Genomic DNA, 21,185 nt, shown 5'->3' on the forward strand with positions numbered 1-21,185 from the left:
ATGCCGCACCCTGCAGATTTGCAGCCAATCGGACTCTAGCAGGGGGTGTCAATCAACCCGATCTTATTCGATTGGGTTAATTTCTGTCCACAGCCTCAGAACAGGCGGACAGGTTATGGACCTGCTTCATAACTTCTGTTTTCCGTACAGAGCTTGAAAAATATGCCCCAGAGCATGTAAGTTAAAAAAAATACTTTCCAATTGGCTTCTATTGTCAAATTTGCTTTGTTATTTTGATATCCTTTGTTAAATGAGCCTCAGGGGTGTGCACGTCTGCAATATGAAGATTACCGTTAGACTAAATAATTTAAAGATGCAAACAATTAATTATCAACAGTAGCAGCCAAGTAATCTCCCCTCTTTTAAAACAAATCAGCACAGCTCTTTAAACAATTAACTTGTGTCACACATGCCCCAGCTCGGCAGCAGCCCTCTCCTGAAAGGGGACATTTACAGGGACAAAACAAAAATCCAGAGACATACAACAAAATCCATAGACTGTCCCTGGAAATCAGGAAATATTGGCAACTATGTATGTGCAGGCTACCTACCTAGGTATCTCTTCAACAACCAATACCCTAAACAAAGCAAATTTGATAATAGAGAGCAAATTGGATTTAGTTTTTTTTAAATTGTATGCTTTGGGGCCTATTTAACAAAGGTCTGTCGGACCTGATCCAACAGTGCGGATTAGGTCCAACAGACCTCGCTGAATGCGGAGAGCAATACGCTCTCTGTATTCAGCATTGCACCAGCAGCTCTTGTGAGCTGCTGGTGCAACACCGCCCCCTGCAGATTCGCCAGCAGGGGGGTGTTAATCAACCCGATCGTACTCGATCGGGTTGAATTGCCGCGATGTCTGTACACCTGCTCAAAGCACGTGGACAGGTTATGGAGCAGCGGTCTTAAGACTGCTGCTTCATAACTGGTGTTTCTGGTAAGCCTGCAGACTCGCCAGAAACACAAGCCCTTAAGCTCCATACGGAGCTTGATAAATGGGCCGCACTATCTGAACCACTAAAGTAAAAAAGGTTTTATGTCCCTTTAACCATTTTAAAAACCCTCATTGGATGGGAATAGATGTTTTTACTCATATCTGGGATTTCAGTCACATTCATGTATTTTCACCAAAACGTATTATGATCCATCTTTTATGCAGAACCTGTAAATAATAAGCACATGATAATTAGAGTGAAAAGTACCAAATAAATAAGATATGTGCTTTACTAAAAGCATTTTAGCTCTTAATACCTTCTCTAGATCCTATGGAACTCAAAACATGCTTCAGAGGAAATCTTCCAACCTTATTACTGTCCAGACAAGAAGACAATGAATAGCAACACTTTACATAGATTGGAATGTGGCAGATGTATATTAATGTTAAAATACAAATAACTGGAAGAAAACACACTGAATATTTGCATTCCTCATGGACATCATAAAGGCTTTTCACCAGCTAATCAGCAAAATTAAGTTTTAATTCTAGATAAGTTTAGGGCCCACTCAACAAGGGTACTCTTTATTCTTTACCACTACAAATTGAATTATGACAGTCAGCAACTGGAAGAATCAGAAGAAAAATGTTGAATTCATTTAGAAGCTATAACAGAATCATGGTACAGTGATTCTCCTGACTGGAACATAGTCATTATTAAAAACCAAATACAGGGTGCGCTAATGAAAGCTGCTAATATGGTAGAATAGAGGATAGAATAAAGCTAATAAATGCAAGAATAAGCTAGTGATAAGAAACAGCTCATAAATGTTGCAAATACAATAAAATATATTTTAATATATTTGAATAAACCCTAATACATGTAAACTAACATTTAAAAATACATAGGCCTAGATTTAGAGTTCGGCGTTAGCCGTGAAAACCAGCGTTAGAGGTTCCTAACGCTGGTTTTAGGCTACCGCCGGTATTTGGAGTCACTCAAAATAGGGTCTAACGCTCACTTTTCAGCCGCGACTTTTCCATACCGCAGATCCCCTTACGTCAATTGCGTATCCTATCTTTTCAATGGGATCTTCCTAACGCCGGTATTTAGAGTCGTTTCTGAAGTGAGCGTTAGAGCTCTAACGACAAAACTCCAGCCGCAGGAAAAAAGCAGGAGTTAAGAGCTTTCTGGGCTAACGCCGGTTCATAAAGCTCTTAACTACTGTACCCTAAAGTACACTAACACCCATAAACTACCTATGCACCCCTAAACTGAGGTCCCCCCATATCGCCGCATTAAATTTTTTTAACCCCTAATCTGCCGACCGCCACCTACGTTATCCTTATGTACCCCTAATCTGCTGCCCCTAACACCGCCGACCCCTATATTATATTTATTAACCCCTAATCTGCCCCCCTCAACGTCGCCTCCACCTGCCTACACTTATTAACCCCTAATCTGCCGAGCGGACCTGAGCGCTACTATAATAAAGTTATTAACCCCTAATCCGCCTCACTAACCCTATCATAAATAGTATTAACCCCTAATCTGCCCTCCCTAACATCGCCGACACCTAACTTCAATTATTAACCCCTAATCTGACGACCGGAGCTCATCGCTACTATAATAAATGGATTAACCCCTAAAGCTAAGTCTAACCCTAACACTAACACCCCCCTAACTTAAATATAATTTAAATCTAACGAAATTAATTAACTCTTATTAAATAAATTATTCCTATTTAAAGCCAAATACTTACCTGTAAAATAAATCCTAATATAGCTACAATATAAATTATAATTATATTATAGCTATTTTAGGATTAATATTTATTTTACAGGCAACTTTGTAATTATTTTAACCAGGTACAATAGCTATTAAATAGTTAAGAACTATTTAATAGTTACCTAGTTAAAATAATAACAAAATTACCTGTAAAATAAGTCCTAACCTAAGTTATAATTAAACCTAACACTACCCTATTGTGACAGACCCTTCTGTCAGGACTGAAAGAGTTAACTGTGTTTAGCTTTAAGAATCTAATTTATAAAGACAGGTTTTCTGGCCTCAGCTATTGTGTGCTATAATTACATTTAAGTAATAAACAGGCCATTGTTTAATCACCCTCAGAGAACAGAGGCTAGGTGATAAGACAAGCCAAATGTGTTTAAGTTGTTATCTGCCTTAGTAAAGTATTTAAGTAATATAATTCTATTGTATCATGTCAAGGGCGCTTCTCCCTTTTATCTAATGTACAACATTCTTTCAACCCCCATCTGAGGGGGGGTCAAAAACCTGTATAAATCTGTGTGCTGCCTTTTAATAAATGTTATTCTGTTTTAAACCTGAAACTGGCTGGGTTGTGAATTGCTGATTGTCTATGCAGGACATTGTTCATCTGGGGTTAACCCTTGGTACACAGTTGGTACCGTAACATTGGTGGCAAGCGACGGGAGAATCCTTATCGCCCAGAAGAGCAACTACACAAGCCAGTAACCTCAGGAAGAGGGGGATTATTACAATACTGACTAAGATGGAAAGAGTACCAGGGACAGAAGGAACCAATGGGCCCAGCATAGCAGACAGAACCCCTGAAGAAGCAAGCTTTGATCGGGCGGTTAAAATAAGACTGGCATATTATGGCCCCAACCCATCTGCCGAAATTATCGACCGGGTCATAGCAGCTGTGGAGGCCAACCTACTTCGCCAAAGCGGCGCTGCAGCAGCCCAAGTCACAGCAACCCCAGTGGAAAAGGGAAAAGTAAATTTTGCAGCTTTTAAAAACTTCCTGGAAACAGAAGGAGAGATTGATGGGTACCTTGCAGATTTTGAGAGGCAATGTGCACTACACAAGGTACCCGCAGAGGACTGGGTCACGATATTATCCGGAAAATTATCCGGCCGGGCCAGTGAGGCTTTTCGGGCCATTCCAGATGAGGAAGTCGGGGATTATAATACTGTAAAAGAGGCTCTGCTCTCCAGGTATGCGGTTACACCGGAGGCATACCGGAGGCGGTTCAGAGACACTGTTAAATTGGCTGGTGATTCCTACCTTGAGTGGGCATGTAAGGTGCACCGCACAGCAGCTCACTGGATAGCGGGGTGCCAAGCCGTATCTGGGGAAGAGGTGCTGCAGCTATTCCTGTTGGAACATTGCTTCGACAAGTTACCCGCAGGAGTTCGAGAGTGGGTTCGGGACCGTAAACCCTCCACCCTGCATGAAGCGGCTCGCTTGGCAGATGAGTATACGGATGCCCGCAAACTGGACACTGCTACCACTAAGCCCCCTGCCAGAGTGGAGTACAGACCCCCAGTCACCCCAGCACCTGCCAGTTACCAACCCCCAGCACACCGCTATACCACACGGTCTCGGGCCACGAACTACCCTCAGAGAGCCTGGTTCAATTCGCGGGGCTACTCACAACCTATTCGGTGCTTTGGATGTAAGCAACTAGGGCACAAAAGACCAGAGTGTCCCCTAAACGCAGCGAACCAAGCACAGTCCTGGAGAAGACCCGCTAGCGGAATCCCACGTAATCCTCAGCCTGCGGCCCGCTATGTAGAGGCACAAGAATGCTGGGGCATCCTACATGAGGCAGACCTTGTGCAAGCTGCCCACCGGAATAACCGGCAACTGGTTAAAGTGAATGGGAAGGAGGTCAGTGGTCTACGGGATACTGGTGCTACCATGACCTTGCTTCGAAAGAACTTGGTGTCTGAGAAACAGCACACAGGAGACACTGTGGCTGTGAGGGTAGCAGGGGGCACTGTGTTCCGCCTGCCTGTTGCCAGGGTGCATTTGGATTGGGGAGGGGGCGCTAGACCTGTGAATGTGGGGGTCATGAAGGATTTACCAGCTGATGTTCTCCTTGGAAATACCTTGGTCCCCCTTGTTTCTGCCTATGCTCCCATGGGTCCCGCTGATGTTAACCCTGTGACTACCCGTGCTCAGATCCGTGCAGCAGAGACTGACCCCCCTGCTGCTAAGCCCCAGGACGCTGAGCTCAGTAAATCTCTATCCGCTATTGATATGTGGGAGTCACGTTACAATGCGCTGATGAAGGAGAAGAGTCACATAGAGGATAAAATGGTCACGTTAAATAATCATGTAACAGTGCTAGCGGGAGAGAAGAGGAGTGCAGAGGAAAAAGCACGTTTCGAACAGGAATCTCTGCTAGACAAGCTGCACCGACAGACTGCAGAAAACACCAGCTTGAGAGTGGAACATGAAACATTAAGGACAAACTTAGTGACACTGGAGGAGAAGCTGACGCTGGCTCATAGGGAGGTGCAGCAACTCAAGGGCACCCTATGTCAGTATGAAGGGATTGTGGATACCTATAAAGAGCAGGTACAAAAACCACGTAAAGAAGCCGATGATATTTTGAAGGACTGTTTAGCCCTAGTCGGGGCACTGAAGAGGTTGAACCCTTATTTATACAGACAGGGATTCTCTCTCATAACGGGAATACAGATGGATTGTCCCAGCAAACTGACATGCCTACCACCTCCTAGTCCGGTCATCCCCAGGTTGACCCGCAAAAGGGTCAAGCCGGGTCTGCCGGAGTGTTCCACAAGGGGGGAGCTATGTGACAGACCCTTCTGTCAGGACTGAAAGAGTTAACTGTGTTTAGCTTTAAGAATCTAATTTATAAAGACAGGTTTTCTGGCCTCAGCTATTGTGTGCTATAATTACATTTAAGTAATAAACAGGCCATTGTTTAATCACCCTCAGAGAACAGAGGCTAGGTGATAAGACAAGCCAAATGTGTTTAAGTTGTTATCTGCCTAAGTAAAGTATTTAAGTAATATAATTCTATTGTATCATGTCAAGGGCGCTTCTCCCTTTTATCTAATGTACAACATTCTTTCAACCCCCATCTGAGGGGGGGTCAAAAACCTGTATAAATCTGTGTGCTGCCTTTTAATAAATGTTATTCTGTTTTAAACCTGAAACTGGCTGGGTTGTGAATTGCTGATTGTCTATGCAGGACATTGTTCATCTGGGGTTAACCCTTGGTACACAGTTGGTACCGTAACACCTATCAATAAATTAATTAAATAAAATACCTACAATTACCTACAATAAAACCTAACACTACACTATCAATAAATAAATTAAATACAATTTCTACAAATAACTACAATTACATAAACTAACTAAAGTACAAAAAATAAAAAAGAACTAAGTTACAAAAAATAAAAAAATATTTACAAACATAAGAAAAATATTACAACAATTTTAAACTAATTACACCTACTCTAAGCCCCCTAATAAAATAACAAAGACCACCAAAATAAAAAAATTCCCTACCCTATTCTAAATTAATAAATTTAAAAGCTCTTTTACCTTACCAGCCCTGAACAGGGCCCTTTGCGGGGCATGCCCCAAGAAAATCAGCTCTTTTGCCTGTAAAAAAAACCATACAATACCCCCCCCCCAACATTACAACCCACCACCCACATACCCCTAATCTAACCCAAACCCCCCTTAAATAAACCTAACACTAAGTCCCTGAAGATCTTCCTACCTTGTCTTCACCTCAACAGGTATCACCGATCTGTCCTGGCATCCGGTGCTGAAGAGGTCCAGAAGAGGCTCCAAAGTCTTCCTCCTATCCGGCAAGAAGAGGACATCCGGACCGGCAAACATCTTCATCCAAGCGGCATCTTCGATCTTCTTCCATCCGGTGCGGAGCGGGTCCATGTTGAAGCAGCCGACGCGGATCCATCCTCTTCTTCCGGCGTCTCCCGACGAATGACGGTTCCTTTAAGGGACGTCATCCAAGATGGCGTCCCTCGAATTCCGATTGGCTGATAGGATTCTATCAGCCAATCGGATTTAAGGTAGGAATATTCTGATTGGCTGATGGAATCAGCCAATCAGAATCAAGTTCAATCCGATTGGCTGATCCAATCAGCCAATCAGATAGAGCTCGCATTCTATTGGCTGATCGGAACAGCCAATAGAATGCAAGCTCAATCTGATTGGCTGATTGGATCAGCCAATCGGATTGAACTTGATTCTGATTGGCTGATTCCATCAGCCAATCAGAATATTCCTACCTTAATTCCGATTGGCTGATAGAATCCTATCAGCCAATCGGAATTCGAGGGACGCCATCTTGGATGACGTCCCTTAAAGGAACCGTCATTCGTCGGGAGACGCCGGAAGAAGAGGATGGATCCGCGTCGGCTGCTTCAACATGGACCCGCTCCGCACCGGATGGAAGAAGATCGAAGATGCCGCTTGGATGAAGATGTTTGCCGGTCCGGATGTCCTCTTCTTGCCGGATAGGAGGAAGACTTTGGAGCCTCTTCTGGACCTCTTCAGCACCGGATGCCAGGACAGATCGGTGATACCTGTTGAGGTGAAGACAAGGTAGGAAGATCTTCAGGGGCTTAGTGTTAGGTTTATTTAAGGGGGGTTTGGGTTAGATTAGGGGTATGTGGGTGGTGGGTTGTAATGTTGGGGGGGGTATTGTATGTTTTTTTTTTCAGGCAAAAGAGCTGATTTTCTTGGGGCATGCCCCGCAAAGGGCCCTGTTCAGGGCTGGTAAGGTAAAAGAGCTTTTAAATTTATTAATTTAGAATAGGGTAGGGAATTGTTTTATTTTGGGGGTCTTTGTTATTTTATTAGGGGGCTTAGAGTAGGTGTAATTAGTTTAAAATTGTTGTAATATTTTTCTTATGTTTGTAAATATTTTTTTATTTTTTGTAACTTAGTTCTTTTTTATTTTTTGTACTTTAGTTAGTTTATGTAATTGTAGTTATTTGTAGAAATTGTATTTAATTTATTTATTGATAGTGTAGTGTTAGGTTTTATTGTAGGTAATTGTAGGTATTTTATTTAATTAATTTATTGATAGGGTAGTGTTAGGTTTAATTATAACTTAGGTTAGGACTTATTTTACAGGTAATTTTGTTATTATTTTAACTAGGTAACTATTAAATAGTTCTTAACTATTTAATAGCTATTGTACCTGGTTAAAATAATTACAAAGTTGCCTGTAAAATAAATATTAATCCTAAAATAGCTATAATATAATTATAATTTATATTGTAGCTATATTAGGATTTATTTTACAGGTAAGTATTTAGCTTTAAATAGGAATAATTTATTTAATAAGAGTTAATTAATTGCGTTAGATGTAAATTATATTTAACTTAGGGGGGTGTTAGTGTTAGGGTTAGATTTAGCTTTAGGGGTTAATCCATTTATTATAGTAGCGATGAGCTCCGGTCGTCAGATTAGGGGTTAATAATTGAAGTTAGGTGTCGGCGATGTTAGGGAGGGCAGATTAGGGGTTAATACTATTTATGATAGGGTTAGTGAGGCGGATTAGGGGTTAATAACTTTATTATAGTAGCGCTCAGGTCCGCTCGGCAGATTAGGGGTTAATAAGTGTAGGCAGGTGTCAGCGACGTTGAGGGGGCAGATTAGGGGTTAATAAATATAATATAGGGGTCGGCGGTGTTAGGGGCAGCAGATTAGGGGTACATAAGGATAACGTAGGTGGCGGCGCTTTGCGGTCGGCAGATTAGGGGTTAATTATTGTAAGTAGCTGGCGGCGACGTTGTGGGGGGCAGGTTAGGGGTTAATAAATATAATATAGGGGTCGGCGGTGTTAGGGGCAGCAGATTAGGGGTACATAGGGATAATGTAAGTTGCGGCGGTTTACGGAGCGGAAGATTAGGGGTTAATAATATAATGCAGGGGTCAGCGATAGCGGGGGCGGCAGATTAGGGGTTAATAAGTGTAAGGGTAGGGGTGTTTAGACTCGGGGTACATGTTAGAGTGTTAGGTGCAGACGTAGGAAGTGTTTCCCCATAGGAAACAATGGGGCTGCGTTAGGAGCTGAACGCTGCTTTTTTGCAGGTGTTAGGTTTTTTTTCAGCTCAAACAGCCCCATTGTTTCCTATGGGAGAATCGTGCACGAGCACGTTTTTTAGGCTGGCCGCGTCCGTAAGCAACTCTGGTATCGAGAGTTGCATTTGCGGTAAAAATGCTCTACGCTCCTTTTTTGGAGCCTAACGCAGCATTTTTTTGGACTCTCGATACCAGAGTTAATTTTATGGTGCGGCCAGAAAAAAGCCTGCGTAGCATTAACAGCCCATCTACCGCTAAACTCCAAATCTAGGCCATAATAAATAAGTAAAATAAAAAACCACCGGTGGTTAGAAAATCAGGGGATAGAAATGAAAGTCCGTGGTGGGCTTAAAAAATGAATCCAAAAAAACAAAGTTCAATGATTAAAAATGCAGGCTAAAAAATAGCAAAGTTCAATGAAAGCATGGAAAGCAGCTGAGTCAGTCTGTGTGGCTGGATCAATGTAACAATCAAGTAAAAGTTCAGTAGGTGGCTAAAAGGACAATCTGCGTTAAAGTAGAAAAGTCTGTGTCATAGATGATTCGTTTTACAAGCTTGACTCACCCAGAATACGAAGCTATTTTCCGTTATGCTTCTCCGTGTACAAGTGTAGTTGGTTAGATGTGAACACGTTAGACCCTTGATAGACAGGAGATTACCTTTCAGGTGAACAGTATCGCTCCAGCGTATACTGTGGTTTGCTGGATTGTACAGCGTATGCGGGGTCACGTGATAATTTGTTCCAATCAGATGCACGGATTACCGGGTGGTCTGTGGATCAGCGTGTCGATGATGTCTGCAGATTCTAAGAGTCACAGTTAGCCGAGCTTGATGATAGAAAATAAGAAACAATGTTACATTGCAGTTAGGATTGTTTTCGTAGAGTTCCAAAGTGGAAAACAACAGAGCGCTCTGTATGTTAGTATAGACTTGGTAGTAAAACAATCACAGTGTTGCGGATTGGAACAAATTATCACGTGACCCCGCATACGCTGTACAATCCAGCAAACCACAGTATACGCTGGAGCGATACTGTTCACCTGAAAGGTAATCTCCTGTCTATCAAGGGTCTAACGTGTTCACATCTAACCAACTACACTTGTACACGGAGAAGCATAACGGAAAATAGCTTCGTATTCTGGGTGAGTCAAGCTTGTAAAACGAATCATCTATGACACAGACTTTTCTACTTTAACGCAGATTGTCCTTTTAGCCACCTACTGAACTTTTACTTGATTGTTACATTGATCCAGCCACACAGACTGACTAAGCTGCTTTCCATGCTTTCATTGAACTTTGCTATTTTTTAGCCTGCATTTTTAATCATTGAACTTTGTTTTTTTGGATTCACTTTTTAAGCCCACCACGGACTTTCATTTCTATCCCCTGATTTTCTTACCACCGGTGGTTTTTTATTTTACTTATTTATTATGTATTTTTAAATGTTAGTTTACTTGTATTAGGGTTTATTCAAATATATTAAAATATATTTTATTGTATTTACAACATTTATGAGCTGTTTCTTATCACTAGCTTATTCTTGCATTTATTAGCTTTATTCTATCCTCTATTCTACCATATTAGCAGCTTTCATTAGCGCACCCTGTATTTGGTTTTTAATAGTTACTGTTTAGAGGTATTTTGGAACTAACCTCTTTTTTTCAGGGTAGCCATTTTTGTGCTAATTTACAGACCTCCTTTTTACCTTATATGGAACATAGTCATACCTGGATATAAGTTATTTAAAAAGAACAGAGTAGGAAAGATAGGTGGAGGAGTTGCTCTGTATGTAAAAGAAAATATAAAGGTTACTGAAACTGTAGGAACTAGTCATGATATCCAAAGTATTTGGGTGGCTGTGTAAACTGTGGATAAAATTGTGTTTAGAATAGGGGTTGTATAGGTCTCCATTACAGGATGAAAGACTGGACAATCTGTTATTAGAAGAAATAGCCAAAATGACAGTAAAGATAAGGTTATAGTTATGGGGGACTTAAATTTGCCACATACAGACTGGACGATTCCCTGTGCCCTAATCAGGAGAATCACTTGAGTAATTTGTTAAGGAACCAACTTGAAATGAAGCTATATTAGATTTAATTTTAAAAGGACTATCCTCCATCTTCGGTGCGTCTTTGCACTCTTAACGCAAGTGCCAAGAAATCTACTTAACATAAAATATAGTTTACATATTTATTATTTGGGCTATTACTACATTTAAACCATTTTTATATTTAGTAAACATACAGTATATATTGTGTAAATATGCTTTAAATACACAACCCCTCCTCACTGCCAAAATCACTGGCAATGTGGGTGGATTTTTCCTCAAACTGTGATCCCTATTGTTTCCTATAGAACCCATATTGCCACTCGTTGGGACAGAGAAGAGGGTTTGTCCATCTTTCTATAAAATATTTATGGACACACAGATTGTGAGACTTTCGACACAAAAAAGGCCATTTCTTGTGGGTCTAATGATCCTCATTCAGGCCCCTGATCAGTTTAAGAGCCCTGTTCAGAGAAGAGAAATCAGAGGTATCCAAATCTGGTTCTTTAAGTAACTCTTGAAATTACTTATTTCTGTGAGGACCAGAAAGTCCAAATATGTCAACAATGGGCTAAGGGTCGAACAAAATATGTTTGTGCTTACTGGGAGGAGGCATAGCCAAAAAAATATCAGTAATTGTTGAGTGCACAAAATCTTTAAAACCTGCAGCAAAATCTGTTGGACTATCTTGAACAGAAAACATAGGTTGAGAACAGGTACCCTTAGAGGAAAAAATAGCATTGCTTTGATTAGAAGGCACAATTTAATCCATACAAGAATTGCAAAGCTGAGGTGAAGGACAAATAGGAACAAGTTTGACCGCTGCTTCATAACTTCTGTTTCCGGCCTGAAGGCCCATACGGAGCTTGATAAATATGCCCCTAAAGGAGAGCAAAATTATAAATCTGACCAAAAGTAAGACCCCTTTTGTGAAGAACAATTATAACAGTAAATATAATGCAAAATGTATCTTCTAAAGATGCCCGGCTCTTGGTATATTAGTATATCTTGCTCCCTCCATGACCGACAGAATTTATAGCGCAGGTAATAATAAGTAATGTACTATATAAAAAAAATGACAACTGAGGAGTAAACAGAAGGGCTAGAAATATTGTGGTGGAAAAGGGATTAACCATAGCACTGCCGAGATGTCATGCTACCCTGCATTTGCATAATGTACAAAAAAAAGCCGGGCCACTGCGGCCTTCCGAGAGTAAGGCTCAATAGTGTTGATGGAGTGAGGCAAGTGCATTAAGAAAAGTATATGATAGAAGTACAATGAAGACCCAACAGGAGGAGGCTAAAGGATGACCCCCTGCAACACCAATAGCAGAAAGGGAGAATTACTCTCACTACCCAAGTGCTCCTTACTCTTCTCTGTCCTATTTCCAACTCTTGGAGGGGGAAAATGGGTCTCAAGTAATTCTTAGAACCCCTGTCAACGAAGAATCTGGAGCATCTCAATTATTCACCTTCTCCTGTGGAAGCAAGGATAAGACTGGGGTATTTAGGGAAGTGGGAGGGGTCATAAACATTTGGTATGTTGGGTATCTTTGCCTTAAATGGGAACTAAACTCCAATATTGTTATCAAATGTGATGTTTATTATTGTTTAAATAACTGTTAAGTCCCTGTATGTGCATATATACCTAATAATTTAACCCCTATTGACAAATTCCTCTTCTTGGTTAGGCTGTCCCATACCAGTTTTTGTTTACTTCTTACAGAATGGGAATTACAGCTAATCAGAAGTGGCACCACTCATCCTATTGCAGAATAACTACTCTTCAAAAAAGAGTGAATACCCCAAGTGGTTTTTCAATTGAATTTTTTCCTTTATGAATTTATCAAAGGATCTCACATACTTGATGAGTCTCAGTTTAGCAGCTCAAATATCAAATTAATTTTACTGCATCTGACCAAATTATGTAAACCTGTTAATAATAATAGATGTAGTATTTAATCACATGTTTATACATTTTTAAGGACACATACTATAAATTTATTATTTTCCCTTTATTTTTGTTCAGCAACTTAATGCTCTGATCGCTGCTTCAATGTCAGTCAAGTCCTGTGAAAAACTTCAGGGAATTCTAGAGGTAAGAACTAATCATATAGTTGTTGGGAGCCAGTTCCTTGTATTGTGTGTGTATATATATATATATATATATATATATATATATGGAGGCCTATTTATCAAGCCGTCAACCGCAAATACGCTGGAATTCCGCAGCATAATTGTGGCGAGCTTGATTCGACCTATTTATCAAAGCCTACAGTCCAACACAGATCGATGCTTACCTCATTACAGATGTTCCAAATACACATTCGGCACTATCTGACAACTTTTGCAAGTTATCCAACTTCTAACAGGTACGCTTGCCACTATTCCGGCCCAGCGTACCTGGTTTTCAATCCACCACCCTGGAGGCCACGGATGCCATAGGAATCAATGGGAGTCTGAAAGCAGCGAAAGCTTATGTTCGATGCTGCCAGATATCCCATTGATTTCTATGGTAGAAAACAAGTTACGTTTACACCTAACACCCTAACATAAGCCCCGAATCTAAACACCCCTAAATTGGCGCCCGACATCGCCGCCACCTACATAATGTTATTAACCCCTATTCTGCTGCTTTCGGACCCTGCCGCAACCTAAATAAAGTTATTAACCCCTATCCCGCTGCTCCCCGAGCTCACCGCAGCTAAATAAATGTATTAACCCCTATCCTACTGCTCCCCGACACCACCACAACTAAATAAATGTATTAACCCCTAACCCACTGCTCCCCGACCCCTGGCCTCCCACATCGCTACCACTTACTAAACCTATTAATTCCTAAACCGCCAGCCCCCCACATCGCCATAAACTAAATTAAGCTATTAACCCCTAAACCTAACAACCCGCTAACTTTACATTAAATATTAACTCATCCCTATCTTATAATAAATTTAAACTTACCTTTAGAATTAATTAAAATAAACTATATTAAACTATTAATTAACCTACCCTAACTATTATACTAAAATTACATTAAACTATATTAAACTAATACTTAACCTACCCTAACTATTATACTAAAATTACATTAAACTATATTAAACTATTAATTAACCTACCCTAACTATTATACTAAAATTACATTACACTAACAATTAAATTAACTATATTACTTATTTAAAAACCTAACCCTACTCAAATTATTTAAATCTACTATAAGGAATTACTAAGTTACAAAAAATAACAACTAAGTTACCAAAAATAAAAAAACACTAAGTTACACGAAATAAAAAATAAATGATCAAATATTTAAACTAATTACACCTAATCTAATAGCCATATCAAAATAAAAAAGCCCCCCCAAATAAAAAAACCCCTAGCCTACAATAAACTACCAATGGCCCTTAAAAGGGCCTTTTGCAGGGCATTGCCCCAAGGAAATCAGCTCTTTTACCTGTAAAAAAATACAAACACCACCCCAACAGTAAAACCCACCACCCACACAACCAAACCCCCCCAAATAAAAACCTATCTAAAAAACCTAAGCTCCCCATTGCCCTGAAAGGGGCATTTGGATGGGCATTGCCCTTAAAAGGGCATTTAGCTCTTTTTCCGCCCAAAGTCCCTAACCTAAAATTAAAACCCACCCAATAAACCCTTAAAAAAACCTAACACTAACCCGCCGAAGATCCACTTACAGTTTTCGAAGACCCGACATCCATCCTCATCCAAGCAGCAGAAGTCCTCAGCGAAGCCGGCAGAAGTCTTCATCCAACCGGGCAGAAGTCTTCATCCAGACGGCATCTTCTATCTTTATCCATCCGGCGTGGAGCAGCTCCATCTTCAAGACATCCAGCGCGGAGCATCCTCTTCTTACGATCGCCGCTGAAGAATGAAGTTTCCTAAGTTTTCTATCAGCCAATAGGTATTAAGGTGGAAAAAATCCTATTGGCTGTTGCAATCAGCCAATAGGATTGAGCTCGCATTCTATTGGCTGATTGGCATATACTTTATTTTAATTGTAAAGGTAAGTTTAAATTTATTATAAGATAGGGATGAGTTAATATTTAATGTAATGCTTAATTTAGTTTATGGCGATGTGGGGGGCTGGCGGTTTAGGGGTTAATAGGTTCAGTAAGTGGTAGTTATGTGGGAGGCCAGGGGTTTAGGGGTTAATACATTTATTTAGTTGCGGTGGGCTCCAGGATCGGCGGGATAGGGGTTAATACATTTAGTTAGTTGCGGCGGTGTCGGAATAGGGGTTAATAACTTTATTTAGTTGCGGCGGGGTCCGGGAGCGGCGGGATAGGGGTTAAACATTTTAGTATAGTGGCGGTGTTTAGTGACAGGGTATAAATAAAAGATAGCAGCGAGATCGATGGCTGTTTAGTTCACAACAGTCCGCTGCTCATCCCCCCATACTTGGTGCGCAGCTTTTTGACAGCTTTTTTGATAAATAAGGAGAGCGTATTCAGGTCCGCGGCCGCGATGTTAGGCGATGTTAGGCGAGCGTGTTGGTGCAGTCGAATGCAGCACAGTTGACGGCTTGATAAACAGGCCTCATGGGCTGTTCCCACTCAATTCTTCAGTCACTCATTCTTCTAACTCTTCTAACTCTTCTCATTTATTTCTTTTCATCATCATATATTATGTTTTCTAAATCTCCATGTGTCCTTCTCTATGTCCTGCTCCTATTTTCTTCTATCCACATCGTTTGGTATACATTTCATATTTTGATTTACAGTATTTGAGTAATCACTGCTTTCTTTTTATCTTTGTTTTCCAGTTGGTTCTGGCGTTTGGAAATTACATGAACAGCAGCAAAAGAGGAGCAGCCTATGGGTTCCGTCTGCAGTCTCTTGATGTAGTGAGTATGAAGAAGCCTGGCACTACGGCTGCCACTGTGCTTTGTACCAATATGTACATAACCACACACACAACTGTTTTTACAGTTATATGCAAGCTGATAGGCTAGATGAGACATTGGGGCCGATTTATCATATGTCTGTCCGACATGATCCACTCAGTTCTGGTGAACTGCTTGGGAAATGACGCCCCTTGCAGATTCGTGGACAATTGGCCGCTAGCAGGGGGTGTCAATCAACCCGATCGGATGAGATTGGGTTGATTGCTGTCCGCCGCTTTTAAGACCACTGCTTCTTAACTGCTGTTTCCGGCAAGCCTGAAGGCTCACGCGGAAACAGATGTATTAGGCACCATATGGTGCTTAATAATTCGGCCCCATAGCCTTTATGTTCTATGAGGGTGCCATGCTATGCACCACCAACTGCACAAGTAGAACCCCCCGTTGAGCTTCGAAGGGCTCCATATGTTATGTGTGCTGTGCCTTTAAAATTTTTCACTACCTTTATTAGCCCCCAATTAGCCCCCCAAAATATTAAGATCAAGAAACGCTACTGCTTATTGCACTTACCTTACACAATTGTAAACTTTAACTAAAAAAAGGTGCATACATGTTCCTACCACTTTATATATACATGCTTAACCATCTCTGGAAACACATACATATATATATATATATATATATATATATATATATATATATATATATATATATATATATATATATATACAGTATATATACAAATACATATACATGCATGTGCATCTTAACATATATTTTTGTACTCATAACTGCCCACCTTTAAAGGGACATTCAAGTAAAAATTAAACTCTCATGATTCATAGGCAGCATGCAATTTTAAACAGCTTTCAATTTACTTCCATTAACAAAATGTGCACACAGTTTTATTTACACTTTTTAAATCACCAGCTCCTACTTATCATGTGCAAGAATTCACAGAATATATGTATATCGAGTTGTGATTATCTGATGGCTGTCACATGATAGAGGAGGAGTGGAAATAGACATAACTGAAATTTGTCAGAAAAAAATCTAGTACTCATTTGAAGTTCAGACTAAGGGGTAGATTTAACAAACAGTGGATGCTGCTTTCTACCCCCCCCTCCCCGTAGTTTCAGGTCCACCTCAAACTTAAGATAATAAGCAGCTCCTTAACTTGTCCGCCACCTTTTAGGTGGACTGCAACTATCCCGATCCGATCCGGGGGTCGATCCGATATAAATCGTCGCCCGCAAAAGCCGGCGACGCCAATTTTTGCGCGGGTTTGGTATCACATATACGGCGTAACCTAGAAGTTACGCCCGTATATTTCTGCCGTCGCCCGCAGTTTTTTGGGCCATAGGCAGGTATACCAAACCCGCGCAGTTTGGTATCCAATATGCAGCGTAAGGACTTACGTGGCGAAAATGGAGAAAACTTACTCCATTTTCACCTCGCCACAAAAAGCAGCCGTAAGAAGCCTTACGCTGACTATTGGAGCCCCGTAACTCCCTAAACTAACTAGAAAATAAACCTAACACCTAACGCATGCGCAATGTCTATCTCCCTGTCAACCGCGATCTGCTAAAATAAACCTAACACCTAACGCATGCGCAATGTCTATCTCCCTGTCAACCGCGATCCCCCCCCCCGAAATCCCTAATAAAGTTATTACCCCCTAAACCGCCGCTCCCGGACCCCGCCGCCATCTACATAAACTAACCCCCTACTGTGAGCCTCTAAAACCGCCGCCATCTACCTTATCTATCCCCTAATCTGACCCCTTACACCGCCGCCACCTATATAAAAATTATTAACCCCTAATCTAATCCCCCTATACCGCCGCCAGCTATATTAATATTATTAACCCCTAATGTAAGCCCCTTACACCGCCGCCATCTCTATTAAAATGATTAACCCCTAATTTAATCTACCTACCCCGCCGCCAGCTATATTATCTATATTAACCCTAAGTATATTATAGTTAATATAGTTATTACATTATATATATTAACTATATTAACCCTAATTATATTAGGGTTAATATAGTTAATATAGTTACTATAGTATTTATATTAACTATATTAACTCTATCTAACCCTAACACCCCTAACTAAATTTATATTAAATTAATCTAATTCATTTATAAACTAAAATATTCCTATTTAAATCTAAATACTTACCTATAAAATAAACCCTAAGATAGCTACAATATAATTAATAATTACATTGTAGCTATGTTAGGGTTAATATTTATTTTACAGGTAAATTGTTAATTATTTTAACTAGGTATAATAGATATTAAATAGTTATTAACTATTTAATATCTACCTAGTTAAAATAATTACCCAATTACCTGTAAAATAAATCCTAAACTAAGTTACAAATACACCTACACTATCAATAAATTTAATAAACTACAAACATCTATCTAAAAATACAATTAAATTAACTAAACTAAATTACAAAAAAAAAACCACTAAATTACAAAAAATAAAAAAAAGATTACAAGATATTTAAGCTAATTACACCTATTCTAAGCCCCCTAATAAAATAATAAACCCCCAAAATAAAAAAAATTCCCTGCCCTATTCTAAATTAAACAAATTTCAAAGCTCTTTACCTTACCAGCCCTTAAAAGGGCCTTTTGTGGGGCATGCCCCAAAGAATTCAGCTCTTTTGCATACAACAAATACAATACCCCCCCCCCCATTACAACCCACCACCCACATACCCCTATTCTAAACCCACCCAAACCCCCCTTAAAAAAGCCTAACACTACCCCCCTGAAGATCTCCCTACCTTGTCTTCACCACACCGGGCCGAACTCCTGATCCGATCCGGGCGATGTCTTCCTCCAAGCGGCAAAGAAGAATTAGCTTAATTCTTCTTGTAATTAGTGTAATTAGCTTAAATATCTTGTAATCTTTTTTTTATTTTTTGTAATTTAGTGTTTTTTTTTTTGTAATTTAGTTTAGTTAATTTAATTGTATTTTTAGATAGATGTTTGTAGTTTATTAAATTTATTGATAGTGTAGGTGTATTTGTAACTTAGTTTAGGATTTATTTTACAGGTAATTGGGTAATTATTTTAACTAGGTAGATATTAAATAGTTAATAACTATTTAATATCTATTATACCTAGTTAAAATAATTAACAATTTACCTGTAAAATAAATATTAACCCTAACATAGCTACAATGTAATTATTAATTATATTGTAGCTATCTTAGGGTTTATTTTATAGGTAATTATTTAGATTTAAATAGGAATATTTTAGTTTATAAATGAATTAGATTAATTTAATATAAATTTAGTTAGGGGTGTTAGGGTTAGATAGAGTTAATATAGTTAATATAAATACTATAGTAACTATATTAACTATATTAACCCTAATATAATTAGGGTTAATATAGTTAATATATATAATGTAATACCTATATTAACTATAATATACTTAGGGTTAATATAGATAATATAGCTGGCGGCGGGGTAGGTAGATTAAATTAGGGGTTAATCATTTTAATAGAGATGGCGGCGGTGTAAGGGGCTTACATTAGGGGTTAATAATTTTAATATAGATGGCGGCGGTGTTAGGGGCTCACTTTAGGGGGTTATAGATATAATATAGCTGGGGGCGGGGTACGGGAGCGGCGGTTTAGGGGTTAATAACTTTATTAGGTTGCGGCGGGGTACGGGAGCGGCGGTTTAGGGGTTAATAGCTTTTTTATTGTTAGGCTAGTGAGGGGGGATAGCGGATAGAGGGTTAGACAGTGCGGGCTATGTTAGGGAGGCGTGTTAGACAGTGCGGGCTATGTTAGGGAGGCGTGTTAGACAGTGCGGGTGTTTTAGACTTTAGTCAGGTTTTATAGGCGCCGGCAGTTTCTAACGTGGCGCAAGTCACTGGCGACGCCAGAAATTTGTACTTACGCAGATTTCTGGACATCGCTGGTTTGTGAGACTTACGGCACGTTAGCATCTGACGGCGACTTATATGGGATGGCTCGAGTTGCGAGCTGAAACTGCGGGCGACGCCGGTTCCCTCGCTTGCGCCGCAAACTGCGATCGATATCGGATCGCGCCCCCGATGGCGGCTGATATGCCCCGCGAATGTGCAGGGGCAGCATTGCACAAGCATTTCACAAGAAATGCTTGTGCAATGTCGGGTGGACATGTTTTGCTTGATAAATTGGCCCCTAAGTGCTATTGCATTGTGTTTTTATCACACATTTGTTGATTATGCAATGTATTGTATTTACTGGTCCATTAATAATATACATGGCTACAACATTGCACAGCTCTATACATATATTTTTACTTATAGTTTTATACATGACTACATGACTACACAACTGTATGTATGAACCTGTATAAATAAACACAGTCTTTAATACACACAGCTGTGCATGATGACTCGCACTGTAATACACGCATACACATACACCTGTATACATTCCACCTTACTCACACATCATTAAACATGAATATAGCTGGACATTTCAACTGAACTAATACAAAATGCAGAATACAAGTAAAGAGGCACTGCACCAATGACCTGTTTTGTCCTGATTAGTATTTTCAGTATTCCCTTCTCTCTCTTCTGCAGCTATTGGAGACCAAGTCTTCTGACCGCAAACAGACTCTTCTGCATTATCTGGTTCGTGTGATTAAAGAACGATACCCCCAGTTGGTCTCTTTCTATACTGAGATACACTTTCTTGACAAGGCTGCCACAGGTACCATTTATGAGTCACAGCTAACAGATCATTTTCACAAGTGCCACAAACCATTGTCCTACAAAACATGAAAGACTCCCTCCAAAGTATAATACACTGTTAATTCTTACATCTGTATGTATTAATGTTTTTACTCAAGCTCTCATTATATTGTTTAGCAGGGTCTAGTAGTACAGGTTTTTAGTGGTTAATGAAAAAGAATTAGCCATAATATGCAATACATGCTCTGAATCTTTTATGTTAAAAGGGTCAGCAACACTAAAAAAGTAATAGATCCCTGTGGAAACCAGAATTCAACATCAGTGCAATACTAGCAGTTTACACACACAGAAACAATATGGTAGATGCACATAAAAATATTAGGGCAGTGGGAAGGTTGCCGCTTACATTTTTACAAGGGTACTTAATTACTTACCACCCTGCCAATTTGGATCAAATATTTATAGGTGACCAACCAACATAATTCAAAAAGGTGTATTACCACAGACTGTTCATTAATATATTTATGTTTACCAACATTCAATACAAAGGTATTTATTTAATACTATCAAGACTTGAATTTATTTTTGAAACAGTAGTTTATTTAGGGCTGGATTACAAGTAATGAGCTATCGGGAGTTGCTTGCACGCTGTTTTCAAAGTAAAATTTTAACACACCCGGGCTAGTGTGCGTATTACAAGTTGAAAGTAAAAAGTTAGTGTGTGAGCGAAACCCGATGCGCACTAA

The 21,185-nt window shown here is 39.8% G+C and overlaps 1 protein-coding gene across 3 annotated transcripts in view; it reads left to right on the forward strand.

Annotated features, from left to right (window-relative positions):
* The window catches only part of FMNL1 (formin like 1), a 208,079-nt gene that overhangs the window by 148,771 nt on the left and 38,123 nt on the right, over positions 1 to 21,185 (forward strand). For all 3 annotated transcript variants that reach the window (XM_053699805.1, XM_053699807.1, XM_053699811.1), the window contains exons 19-21: positions 12,888 to 12,956; positions 15,645 to 15,725; positions 20,329 to 20,458. In XM_053699805.1, coding sequence (XP_053555780.1) covers positions 12,888 to 12,956; positions 15,645 to 15,725; positions 20,329 to 20,458 — 280 coding nt within the window. The remainder of the gene's footprint in view (positions 1 to 12,887; positions 12,957 to 15,644; positions 15,726 to 20,328; positions 20,459 to 21,185) is intronic.

The sequence above is a fragment of the Bombina bombina genome, chromosome 1, assembly GCF_027579735.1.
Source record: "Bombina bombina isolate aBomBom1 chromosome 1, aBomBom1.pri, whole genome shotgun sequence".
Classification (NCBI taxonomy): domain Eukaryota; kingdom Metazoa; phylum Chordata; class Amphibia; order Anura; family Bombinatoridae; genus Bombina; species Bombina bombina.